At 37.8% G+C, this 14122-nt stretch overlaps 1 protein-coding gene across 2 annotated transcripts in view; it reads left to right on the top strand.

The window, feature by feature from the left end:
- ssbp2b (single stranded DNA binding protein 2b) overlaps window positions 1-14122 on the top strand; it is an 85783-nt gene that overhangs the window by 53279 nt on the left and 18382 nt on the right. For both annotated transcript variants that reach the window (XM_052115576.1, XM_052115575.1), the window contains exon 5: window positions 4373-4462. In XM_052115576.1, the coding sequence (XP_051971536.1) occupies window positions 4373-4462 (90 nt within the window). The remainder of the gene's footprint in view (window positions 1-4372; window positions 4463-14122) is intronic.

The following is a 14122-nucleotide window of genomic DNA, read 5'->3' as shown; positions in this document are numbered from 1 at the left end:
GACCGTTAGAATGTTTTTACATTATGACAACTCTGCACATTTATACCCCCTTCCCACAATTCTCAGTAGAAAACTGTAATGTTAAAAAATAATAATAATGATGTGTTATTTAAATAGTGAAGTACATTTTTTATTGTTGTATAATTGTAAGTATACATCTTGGTAGTATGTATTGTACTGAATTACATTTTTGCTAATTATATACATTTAAAAAAATACTGTGACTAAACAGGATGATTTTTATTACTGCAAATAAAATTTGGGGAGTGCAGCAGGCTTGGTTTCACCAGGTAAATCCCCACAAACCACCCGCCCCCCCAGCACGCTCGTTTGCTTTCGGCCGGGTCCGACGCAAGACCGGCTCGCCCCACTGCAAGTCTGATGTCTCCATCGGACCCCACGAGCTGGATGATGATTTCGCCGCTGCATCGGAGACCGTCACCGAGGCGTCTGATGCTGCCACCTTCGGGTCTGCTCGTCCAGTCTGAGCCTGACGCACAGATGTCCGCTGTGCTTGCCCGGGCCGCCGTGAGCACGAGGCTGGACTGGAACCCTCTGAATACTTTTATTCTAAAATGTGAAAAAACAAAATACAAAAAGAAATAAGATATATATATATATATATAAAATAAATAATGACTGTTTCAAAACTTCTGACATGTAGTGTGTAATATTATGTAATCTAAATATATAATATAATAATATATAAATACTTTTGGGTGAAATATGACCCGTACATATGGGAATCATCCATAAACGCATGCACAACCAAATATAGCCAATATTCCCAGAAATTGCCAATGAAGCTTCAGTTGTAAAACAAAAATCTTGTTGTATTTATTTTCACCACCAAGAATTACACGTCAAACACAATATTCACCACTTCCAACACCAACGCCACAAATCAGCCTTAGTTAAACACTTAAACGTATGAGCTTTACCAGGTCACTGTTAATGCTTTTATTAGTTCGCTTTTAAGACACTCTCACAGTCAGGCATCTTTTCTTATTACGTTAGTGCCATTTTGATTTCGCCTAAATGAGACACACGCTGAATGAAAGTTACTCTAATCAGAGACCAGATTTTATTGCTTTGCCCTCGATCATGAGGGTTTTATGACTGACTGTGGGCTTGTGAATAGCTGAGGGATGTTAGTTTATCTTTGTTGGGAGTTTTGATAGAGTGCTTGCTCAGCAGTGAAGGCATTAGTCTCATTATTGTGCCACTCCTATCAGGAGATGAGACTTCAGAGTTACTGCAGAAAATACAATATTCAACCCCTTGCAGTGGGTTCTTATTTATCACAAGTGTGCAACTGACAGAATAGGATTTCTGCATGGATTACATGTTTGTGGACATTTGCGCCGCTTTACAACTTTTCTGCGGTCGTTATTTTTAAGATGTCTTGTCGATCAATGTGAACCGTTGTTAAATGCATTGTAACTTGTTTCATTGTGTAGCTTAGGGCTACAACACTTTGGAAAGATTTGGGGCCACAAAGCAGGAACCCTTCAAACAGCATATCTTGAAAATATATCAAATATTAACTAGAAATATATCAGTTGTTTGATACTAGGGCTGCATGATTTGGACAAACTGAATTGTGATATGGTAAACCAAAAACTAGTTGCTAAGTGTTTGCCTATGCTCTACTGCCAATGAAAAGACTTACACTACTCTTTAAGAAATCTTTAAGAGTTCACAATAGCTGCATAATGTGCTCTTCTTTTAACATCATCTTCTCTGCCCACAAATACTTTTTGCCATGGGGTTTATATTTTGTATATTAACTACTTGTAGCAGAAAAACATATTTGGAATTATGTAAAATTGAAATTAAAGTGAATCTGGAGCACTTTAAATACAATGCGCTCAGCGCACTTCAGCAATCGGAACCAAACTCGGTGCACATATGTTACTCTGAGCACGTGATGGTGGAATTGTGGCGCATGCACAGAACCGCTCTATTATGAGCCACAGATATGCTCTTAGAATGTGTAATGCACTAATATTATACAAACAGAACAGAGCTGCGCACAAACTTTGAAGCGAGCTAACTTTTTATTCATTTAATTACATCACAGCCCTTTGCGGTCTAATAATCACGCAGGGCGATTTCGATTTTATTTCGATTAATTGTGCAGCCCTATTAGAAAACATAAAAGAAAGATGAATTAACTACATGTTTTAAATATTTGTGACATTTTGGTCACTTTCAGTGGCATTTTTGCCCTAAGTCCACTGCTATTCCAGCCATTCATGTTGAGTAGCACTAGTGTTGCATGTAGTCAGTTTTCACATATAGCATTAAAAAACACTCCTTCCGAGTTGTATATATCTTCACCTTCAATTTGACAGCAACTTCTTTGTTATTACCCGGCGGATGTGAGTGCATTTCCCCTGCTCATTTCCCTCTGTGCCAGCAGTAATCAGACTGTTGTGTCTAAGTGAACCTCTCTCTCTCACACTGCACCTCAGTAATGTGCCGCATTCAAAATCTCGAGTCATTGCAGCACAGCCTGCTCGGTTACTGCGGCCGTGCCTGTGTGCCATTTCTGTGCAGAGCTGTGGCACTTACCAGCCCTCTCGTGCTTGACAGTCGTCGTCAGATGCCAAAACAAAGATTTCTGTCATAACTGAACTTGCCGAGCCATTGTTGTGTATAAAATCAGATGGCTAATTTATGTCCTCCACATCCAGTTACCTGTGAGACTGTGGCAACATGTGAATTTGCATCCGTACCATATAAAGATACAAATGCAAACAGTGCACAAACAAAGGGGTCTGCCGGTATCACGATGCAATGTTATGATGTGTCAATTTTGCAGTGCTTTTTTGCTACATGTTTACACAAATGTAAATTGAATGTAATGTAAATTTAATGTAATAATGTAAATTTGTACGCGAGTCATTGAGTTTTACCCACACGTTCTCCCACGTTCGAACAGATGAGATAAGGGCTGATTGATATCAGAAAGGCAGAAGGATTGATATCTGAGGCCAAAGGGATGAGCTGACATCCATTCACATCTGCGCACCATACAGCCTAGCACAGAACCCTAAGCAGCTTCCTCATTAGCTCACTGCAGGGGTCCGGGGCCTCCTGCAGCTCTGTGCATCCTCAGACAGAGTAATCCTGTCTTATTTCATATCTCCAGGACTGCCATATGACCTCCACTATACTTGTCTGTTTATCTGTGTATTTGTTCACTGCAAAGTATATATTTTTTGTCTTATTTTCCAGTAAAAATGTCTTAACATCCTTAAAACAAGATATATTTTTTGAAAAACAAAATTGTGTAAGATATTAAGATCTTCAGATAATATGCAAAACCATTCAAAAGTTTGGGGGTCACTTGACTGAAATGTTTCTCATGATCTTAAAAACCTTTTGATCTGAAGGCGTGTGCTTAAATATTTGAAAGTAGTTTTGTAGACAAAAATATAATTGTGCCAACAAATTAATTGATTTAATTAAAAAACAAAAAAATTTACTTGGACCGAATAATAAATAAAAGCAGCCAATAAGTGCCCAGCATAGATGGGAACTCCTTCAATACTGTTTAAAAAGCATCTCAGGGTGATACCTCAAGAAGTTGGTTGAAAAAATGTCAAGAGCACATTTCTGCTAAATCTAGGCAAAGTGTGGCCACTTTGAAGATGCTAACATATAACACAGTTTTTATTTATTTTGGATTTTTTTAAAATTTATTTCCAGTTCCATTTCTGTTCTTTCATAGAGTTGATGACTTTACTATTATTCTAAAATGTGGAGAAAAAAATTTAATAAAGAATGAGTAAATGACCCCAAACCTTTGAACGTCAGTGTATCTTGAGTTAAATGTACTTTTCTTACCCATTGGCAATTGTTTTTTTATATTGTGTTAAGGTGTATATTGTATCCTTAAAAGAAGTGAAGAAAAAAAATATTGTCCAATGATCTAAGAAAAATAAACTTAATTCAAGTTTTTTTTAAGTCTTAATATTTAATGCACCCTTACAAAAATACTGTGTTCCGTTAAACCCCTGTGGCAAACGTCTGGTAAACATTGGCAGACATTTGCAGTGAAATACCTTCAAATAAATGGATTTTGCAAGGCAGTTTCGCCTCTCAATTAAATCTATCTAGTTTTTAGTTGTAGTGGCAATTAAGGCAAATTATTGAGATGTAAAGCTGGTGTTTAGCAGCTGTTGACACTGTCAGTGTCTCTGTCTGGAGCTTCCAGAGAGTGTTTCAGAGGTGTGTGTTTGTTTTGTCCTTGAATGTCGAATGACCATCACAGTGCAGTGTAAGGTTAAGTGTTGGTAACTGTAGGTGTGTGTGTGTTGGATGTACTGTATAACTGGAATTGTTTGTTTGTGTGTGTTTGTAGAGTGCAGCAGCAGCTCCAAGTCCTGTCCTTGGAAACATGCCCCCAGGAGATGGCATGCCAGTCGGCCCCGTCCCTCCAGGCTTCTTTCAGGTACACACACACACACACACAAACACACACACACTGCATAGCTATGGTGAGCTATGAAATTGCAACAGACTTCAGGCCGAAACACACTCTGTGCAAACATGTGAATGCAGATGCTACTTGCTACCCAAACTCTATTTTGTGCATTCGTTTAGTTCCAAAACGTATCAGACTGCAATTCATAACATCGCAAGTATGCACTGCATTCTCAGCATTGACGCAAGGTGTGCTATAGAGAACATTAGTGTGAACTGTCTGCTTACTCTTGAGTTTTCTGTTTCAACTTAACTACTGTCATGGCGGGGCAACAGTTTGAAGAGATAATTGCTGAGCAAGTAAAGTTGATGCCCCATTAGCTGATTTTTCCAGTGATTTTTACGTGTGAGCTTCAGTAACAAAATCAGCGGCCAGGCGGTGTTATTGGTTTCCAAAACTGAAAAAACGCATTTGGCTTGCTTGAAAAAATCGTTCTGACGCTGAGGCGGGGTCTTGTGTTCTCATCAAGTGACCAATGAGCTGCTTCTTTTACTGAAGATCTAACAAGATGTCAAGCTGATCTGAACGTTTTCATTGCGCACAGTTGGATATCATCTCAAACGCTGATTATAATCCAAAGTGATTCTGTCACCAAGCGTTTTTCCTGCCTTTCCTACACTAAAATGACTTCAGAAAGCACAACAGTCTTTTTTATTGAACTTTATTTCTTACTCACTGAAAACTGCATATGGACAAGCTTCAGTGGGATAAATGCACAATCATGCTCTTTCACAAGGTAAAGTTACTCCATGAATTGCATCCTGAGGGTGTTTTCAGACATTGGCTCATTTGGAGCATTTGTTTCTGAACCTGGGGCGTTTTCTCCTTTGGTTTGGTTCCTATAGCCATATATGAACACGGCACTTGCAATAGGATCCACACCAAAACAATCAGTCCGAGAAGAAATCTGTAGGCCAGTTGTCACTAATTCATCATCAAAACGAGGATATAGCCTTTTGGTGGCTATATAAGATATAGATCTTTACGATCGCTTCTCCCTTTTGGATAGTGGCAGAAAAGACACAGGTAGAAAAGTGGCTTTACTCTTTCTGTGTATGTGTGTGCATGTTTGTGTGTTAATGTGAGAATAGGTACTTTTCAATGTAAAAATATTGTTAAAGCAACTAATAACAGATACAAATAACCACAATGGAAATGTTATAGTTTTTTAAATATAACATTGTGAAAGCGAACAGAACCATGAAGACATTGTAACTATTTTATCCCCTTTTTCAGAACAAATCAAGCAAGCTACAGGTCTAAAAACACCCTAAATCATAAATCATATATTACAATTGTTTATGCTCATGCAGTACTCCTGTTGTTATTTTGGTGAGCTCCACGTGACTGGGAATAAGAGAAGAGAGTCGCAGTGAGTTGGTATGTTTGTCACTCCTCCACCATTTTGTATCAGCAAATGTGTCATACTCAACTGAACAGAGGCGCTGGCTTAAAGGCCACCTATTATATACCCCTTTACACAAGATGTAATTTAAATCTTTGATGTCCTCAGAATGTGTCTGTGAAGTTTCAGCTCAAAATACCCTACAGATCATTTATTATACCATGTTGAAAATGCCAATTTTTGGTGGGAATAAAAACTAGCTGTTTCTGTGTATGTGTCTTTAAATGCAAATGAGCTGGCACTCCCCGCCCCATATCCATAATAGGGCGGAGTTTTGACATCTCTGCTTCGGATAACTAGACATCATAAGCAATATGACTGACAGCAATAATAGTGGTGTTCAGCCCTATATGTGTGAACCAGAGTCAGACACTGATGAGGGAGAGACACCATCTGAAGTAACAACTTTGAGAATGAACCAGGAAGTTTCCGAATGGTTATTTGATAAATGTATATATTTGTTGTCGAGTTTTTTCAGCACTTTTGCAATGATGGATGAGCAACACACACACACACACAAATACTGTTACAACATTAGCTATGTGCTATAACGAAACAAAACACACAAATAAACATGCAATGTTCGTCAACAGTCGTGGGCGGGGCCTGTGCAAAGTGACGTCACTTATCTGTGAACGGCTTGTTCTGAGGCAGTGCTTATGATTAATGGGGATTAAAAAAAAAGGACTGGGTGGATTTGTATCATTATATGGTGGTTGTGTACACACACTGCCAACACACATTTATGTTCAAACTGTTGAATTTTGCAGAATAGGTCCCCTTTAAGGTAAAGTCAATATATCCAGAGCAACTTACCTGAATAATAACACATCCAGTTTAATGGCACAGAATTTTGAAGGTAACTCTATTGCCTCCTTGAGGACTGAGGTTTATTACAGCCAAGGTAATGCAAAAACTGGACAGCAAGTTGACATTTGCATGTGCGTATTTGCCAAGTATTCTCGCCTTAGGCCAGTTTTACAGCTTGCCTAAAGGCAGTATGGTTGTATGCTGTTCTGAGTAACCATTAAGTACAGAGAATATAGATTTTATGGAAAAAAGAAAACAAAAAACAGAAACAATGTCCTGCAGTGTGACACGTTATACTCCCCTAAAGCTATTCAATCTAAATTCTCTCATCTTTGTAGAATTGTTATACATGCATGGTCTCATGTTAATTGAAAGGCTACATAGAATATATGTGCTTTTAGAAATGTATTAGTCACACCACAGGACTAAACATACTACAAAAAGTTAATAAAAATTTTTCCAATATATTATTACTCAATTATTTATATTAAGTTTTAACCTAAAAATGGGCAACTGCTATTTGGCAACTCCCCATTTAAACATGATTGGAGAGGAGCTTGCTTAATTAAATACAAGTCATCAGCTTGCCTTGAAAAACAAATTCTTCCCATGGTTTGCATGGAAGTCAAATTGCACTTTGACTCAGAGCGACTGAAAATAACATCCGTTCACCCAACTCTCTTTACTTACCGGTACACATAGAACTTTGACTTACCTGGCTCTTGTTCACATCTTACGTCGTATTTTAGGATGAAATTTGGCTTTGAAGACTCTTAATACTCGCCATGAGCTGTAACAGTGGCTCATATTCAAATCCCTCAGACATTAACTTGGAAAGAGTAGATGTTTCTATAAACAGCACACCTGTGGCTTAGAGCTTGATGGCTTAACGCAGGGCTATTCAACTTCATCGACAAATATAATATATATGGCAAACCAAAAAAAACGCAAACATATCAATTCAAAACTCTATATTTCGAAATTGGCAACATTGTTTTCTGTCCATTTGATCATAAATTAAATGATCCGTCAAACATCACAATCTCTCTATTGCTTGATTTTACCCCTACTTTTATTCTACAATGCTTACAGGGGTAGCTCAGTTTGAAGGCATATTTGTGTTTGATCTTTTTTGATAGATAAATTGATTAAAAAACTATTTACAAAATGTTATGTCATACTATGTCATGCAAGTAATATTGAATCATAAACCTCATATCGTACATCGAAACGAATCGTGAGATAACCATATTATCCCATCCCTATCGACAAGTTGGCCTGATAAGAAATCTGGTCAAGCCAGAATATTATGTTAATGAAAAGCTTCTATTAACAGATATCATGTTGTTGTTTTTTGTTTTTTTCGATATTTGTTCACTGGATATATAAAACATATGCATTTATAGCTTACATTTTTTTATCATGAGAAATATTTACACCTGGAAGAAAATTCTAAAAACAAAAACCCAAGTAACTTGAGAGAATTATATATTTTTTAAATAAATTAAAAAGTACTTTTAAATTTGGTCCATAACAGAGAGTGTAAATCTGACAGATACAAAACATTTTATTAAACGATAACAGTGAACTTTGTGAAAGATGCAAAGATTTCAACTTTTGAATTTCTAAAATTGAATTTCTTGACCAAATGAATGAATAGAACTTTTCAGTTTTTTTTTAACTCACACTTGTCAGTCATCCATGATTTTAGTTCTTCAAAGGTGCCGTATGTAAGATTCAGAAACCCTTGTTATTAATGACACCTGGGGCCGTTAAGTGAACTGCAGCCAGCTGCCTGTTGCTCGCGCTCGTGCACACACTCCATAGGGATGCGAGGATCGGCCAAAACAGTGACGTAACGTACAAAGAGACTGAATGTCATTCACTGGCATAATGCTGACAGATGAGTTAGCATAATTAAAATTACATAGTTATGATTATTTTACTACAAACTATGAGACTAATCTAAAACTACATATCAGCTAACATAGCATACTGATACGCACATACAGCTACATACTACTGAACTATACCAGACAGTTTACTGTTGCACTGGACTGTTATGTTGCACTATTGTATGTTTTGTATGTCATATGTTGTACTGCGATCAAGAAACCAGCATCTTTGCTTAAATTTATCCTGTATACTTGACTTTTAGTATAAAGAATATTCATTGAAATGTTTTGAAGGTTACGAAGCAAGGTAGCTCAGAGTCAGTGTTAGCAGGCATGATCAAGTTAGCTAAAATTAAACAGATCAATCCTTATGGCACTATATTTCACATGCTTTGCAGTTATGTAAGCTTACCTGTCCAAAAAGAAGAACGCCAATTCAGGGTCAGTTTACGAATGTCCCTCCAGGAATCAAATGCCCTGCCGATGTTCACTCTAGTTTTCGCTCAACCACGATCACATTCCCGCTTAGCCAGATAGATTCAGTAGATACATTTTTTTTTTTTTTTTATTGGCTGTGGGAGTCGGTGTTGTGCTGGATTCCATCTCTAAGATAACGTTACCCAGTGTTGCAGACTGTTTGTTGTCGCTGTTGAATAGCGGAAGAGAAGCACTGAGGCAAGGCTCTCGGGAGCGCACATAAACATCACATCCTTTGGAGTTTCCCGGCTAAAACGACCCTCTCCCTTCACATGAAAATCAGTCTGCAGGCTTTAATAGGCTACCTAGGAAGTCCGGGAAGGGCTCATTTTTTAAGTTGCATTACAAGGCGTTCATACATTGGCAAAAAAAGGCATGAACATGAACATTTTTACATATTGCACCTTTAATCTTCCCATTCCATCAAAATGACAGATAATTATTATTTGTTTTGCAACCCCTGAAAGCGTCTATAAAAAACGTGACACTGTAAGTACATCTAGTGCAAGTTTACAAAGGAAAACAATTGAAAAACAGATTAAACAGATGCAAAACACTACAATACAACTGACAACCTCACGCAAGCCACTGAACATTTCAAATGGCTTGGCTTAACGGTTGATTCATTCTCATGAATGCGATCATGAAAGATAGCTACAGAAATTGAATTCACTGTATTATTATGTGATGATTTTTTTTCATATCCATCAAACACATTCTAAGTGAATAATTTCTTCTTACGAGTGCATGACCTTTGATCTGCATCACTGAGGTCAGATGGAGGATATTTGATTTGTCCAGCAGCTGGCACCAGTTCAGCCACATGCTTAATGTGGTGACTATTGTCCATGTGAAGTGAAGCATGGCATTAATCCATCATCAGTTAATCAGTTTTAATTTGATCAGCTGTTCGTGGCCTTGAATCACCTGTTTTTGACAGGAGGATAAATGTGATGCTTTGGCCCAGATGCACTCATTCTTGAAGGAAAAGAAACATCAGCCTAGAATATATATTTACCAGCAATATTTTTTTTGACACTAAACCTGTGTTGACATACGAGATATTGCTTTAGAGGAAGTGTTCTTATGTGTCATATCATCCTCGTCGGGTTATGAAGTGCTTATAAATCAGATGTCTTTGTACGTATCGTCCCATTCTAAGGAGACGTGGCATTTGACGCCCGGTGGGTTGTAATTGGGTTGATTAAGAGTGACAGAAATCCAGCAGACTGACTGACTGAAGCAGATCTCCAAACTTGTGTTTAGGGGGTTTCATGAATCCCCTGCAGATCACTAATGGTGCTCATCTAATAGAACGATAAACTAAGAAGGTCAAATCTTCCCTCTTAAGTGGCTCAACAGAAGCACATCTGCCCCCCGTGGTGTCAGGCTGGAACAGTCTGTCTTTGTTGTCATGATATATAATGTTATTCCTTGTTTGAATTAGCATGATTGTCGTACATTTTTTCAGATTAAAAGTATAGTTAACCCAAAAATGTTGCTCCAAACCGGTTTGACTGGATTTCTTATTTGTAACACAGACGGAAATGTTTTGGAGAATGTAGCAGACACTTTTTTTTTCACACAGCGTAAGTAGACAGTGACAAGTGACTGTAAAATTTACAAAAAAACTATTAAAAATATCATAAAAGTAGTCTACATGACTTGTGCACTATATTTAATGTCTTCTGAAGCTATATGACAACTTTGTGTGAAGAAAAAAAACTTTGTGTCCCTCGCCTTTAATTCAATTATGCCATATTTGATGCCAGTGATCACACAAATTTTGTATAGGAGGAATGCACAAAATGTGTGCCGATACCGATAGTTTGGTGGTTGCTGATTTTTATGCTAGTTTGTTTCAAGTCACTGATAACTGATCACACATCTTTGAAAGAAATGTTAAAAATAATTTTTGATATTTTAATTAAGTTTCAATTTTGACATTTTTAGACAGACATTTTCTTTCGAACACAGCACGAGTTTGTCTAGCCATCCGACCTGTTTTTCTGTGTGCTGTATACTTCACTGTGTAAAAAAACAGCACCATAACTTTTTGAAAAAAGTCATTTCTAGGCAGGCCCCATTTCCAGCAGCCATCACTCCCAACACCTTATCCTTGAGTAATCGTGCTACATTGCTCATTTGGCACTAGAAAATCATTTGCCATTATATCAAACACAATTGAAAGCTATTTGGTTCATTAAATGAAGCTTAACATTGTCTTTGAATTTGTTTTTGAGTTGCCACAGTATGCAATAGACTGGCATGTCTTAAGATCAATATTAGGTCAAAAATGGCAAAAAAGAAACAGCTTTCTCTAGAAATGCATAAACCAATAATGTTTGATTGCCAAAATTGCAAAAAAACTGAAGACTTCATACAAAGGTGTACACTAAAGTCTTCAAAGACAAAGGACAACTGTCTCTAACAAGGACAGAAAGAGATGTGGAAGGACCAGATGTACAACTAAACAAGAGGATAAGTACATCAGAGTCTCTAGTTTGAGAAATAGACACCTCACATGTCCTCAGCTGACAGCTTCATTGAATTCTACGCTGTAGACATTGTGCAATATATATTATTTTGGTTCTTTTGAACACATAAGGACATATATTGCACAATGTCTACAGAGCTATTTTTCATTATGGGCTTTCAAGCTTAAACAGCCCTCTTCATAGCAAGTAATTCACACGCATATGCGACAAAATGTCACGCTATGCGACTAAAATATGTATTTTATTAGCTGCTGGCAAGTAAATATTCAGATTTTACTCGCCGTTGTGACGAAGAAGAACTTGAGAGCTGCAGTAGGAAAAAAGTCATACAGTTTTAGAAAGAAATTAGGGTGACTGAAATATTTTGTTATTTGGAGAACTGTTTCTTTTTAAGTATTTGTATGTTGGCCATGAGTTAGTGAAGTGCTGTAGTGTTTCAGACCAGCAGAAGAGCTCTTGGACCACACATTCATGGAGTGAGGTAGATAATGTTGAAACCGAGATGAATGCCAGGGGAATGAGGGTAGAAGAGCAGCGGATGCATTATTAAAGGAGCTGAATCCGCATTCCACTACATTCTAGCCTCCCATTTTAAACTTTCTCTCAACTCCCACTCTCCTCTCTAAGAACACTGAGGCGTGTCATTTCTCACACAGAGATGCTATTGTCCCCTGAGACGTCCTGTCCTGCCCTTAAAATGTGTTCTCAGAGCAACACCTGATTCCATCTGGCCCTTGCCCTCCAGTGCCCCATGGCTGATGGCATGACCTGAAGTTACTTATTCTCTTGGAAAAAGGATGTGCATCTCTATAGAGCGCAACAGTCTGATTGTAACAATTATTAATGATAACTTATTAACCTTTAAACACTGTGAGCTCATAGGATGGTATATGCTTCTGTTAAAGCCATCAGTCATTATATAGCAGAATTCCTGTTGAAGAACTACACTGTGCATAATCCTGAAAAGAAACGCTCCACCAATCTGAGAATCGCTGCAAACAAACTGCAACAAAAGTGCTCTGCAGCGACCGCCGTCTCCAAAGACTCACTGTGAATTTGATATTTATTCATTGTTTTATTTTAATTACGTCATTCACAAGGCTTCTTGGGATTGTAGTTCATTACAAAGTTTGTAATGTTGTGATTCACCTTGGAGCTGGTTGGTTTGGTTCATGGCATATTACTATTTTATGAAGGATTTAATAATAATTCCTGGATTATTTGAAAAAAGCATGGGAAAAATACAATATAATTGATTTAGGCCGTTTGCTATTTCTGCTAAATTTAGCCTCTGAATAACACCATTGCTGTCTAATCACGGACCCATATGCCCTCTTATCCAAAACCCAAAAGCCTTCGAATTAAACCCAGATGTGCAAAATGATTGACAGACGGAGAGTGTTTTTGATTGGCTTAAACGTGTAAGCCATTCCCCTTTATTTAGAGAGTCTAGGGCTGTCACAGTGAAAGGTGTGATTTTTCAGGACACCTCGTGTTTCAGTGAAATCTGTCAGGTAGTACAGATATTTCAAGTGTAATATTCCATAAAAATCACTTTTACAACACCTTTTAAAGACACTAAATTGATAGTACCTTATTGCTTAGCAAACACCAGTTTGAAAGTTGCTTCTCTGCCATGAAGTCAAATGAGGACAAGTCCTTGTGCTAGCCTTTAATCTTTGAGCTCAGACTGTATAAAGAAATCGAGTGAATGCAGGCTGCTCTGAGAGCATTTACAACAGTTCTGCTCGTAAGATGTCTGTATAGGCGGGTGGGTGGAATTTTCAGTAATTCAGGCAGATGGTTTGTCATCAGGTTTACTGTGGATGCTCTGTGTCTTGTGTTCTACTGCAACAGAGCAGAGTTTTAGCACTATTCTGAGATCTTGTGAGCTGTCTCAAATGTGACACAAATTCTGTCTTCAGCACATCTAGGCATTCTTAAATCCAACATGGGGGACTAAGTGAGAAAAATACTATTTATATTTATGTACTCATAATTCATTTAATACCATTAACTGTTGTTAAAAAATGCTGTTGGTTCCCTGCTTTGTGCCTGATAGTTTTAATGTTGTTTAGTGACATGAATGAACCAATTTTGAGTGAGTCGTGGGAAGCACTGTTTGTTTGGCTCGCAGATTTGCTGCATGTGTTGAGCATTCCAGATTGGTCACTTACTATATGATGTTTCATCTCTGTTAGGATGCTCACTAGTAAGGCTACTCACTAGTTTTTGAATCTGAGCTTTTGTCTAAGAAACACTTGATTCATGAACTCTGCAGTGGGCACTGACTTAGCAAAACTTGACAGTTAAAGATTGGAAAAACATAGCCTGGTCTGATGAATCTCGAGTTCTGCTGAGGTACACAAATGGTAGGCCATTTCAGCCTCAGCTTCTTGGCTGACAGAAGTGGAACCCGACAAGGTCTTCTGCTGTTGTAGCCATTCACCTCAAGGTTCAACGTGTTGTGCAATCTAAGATGGTATTCTGCTCACTACAATTATACAGAGGGTTTTTTGAGACACCGTAGCCTTTCTGTCAG

This window comes from Xyrauchen texanus, chromosome 43 (genome assembly GCF_025860055.1).
Source record: "Xyrauchen texanus isolate HMW12.3.18 chromosome 43, RBS_HiC_50CHRs, whole genome shotgun sequence".
Lineage (NCBI taxonomy): Eukaryota > Metazoa > Chordata > Actinopteri > Cypriniformes > Catostomidae > Xyrauchen > Xyrauchen texanus.
This window is presented reverse-complemented; position numbering and strand designations above follow the sequence as displayed.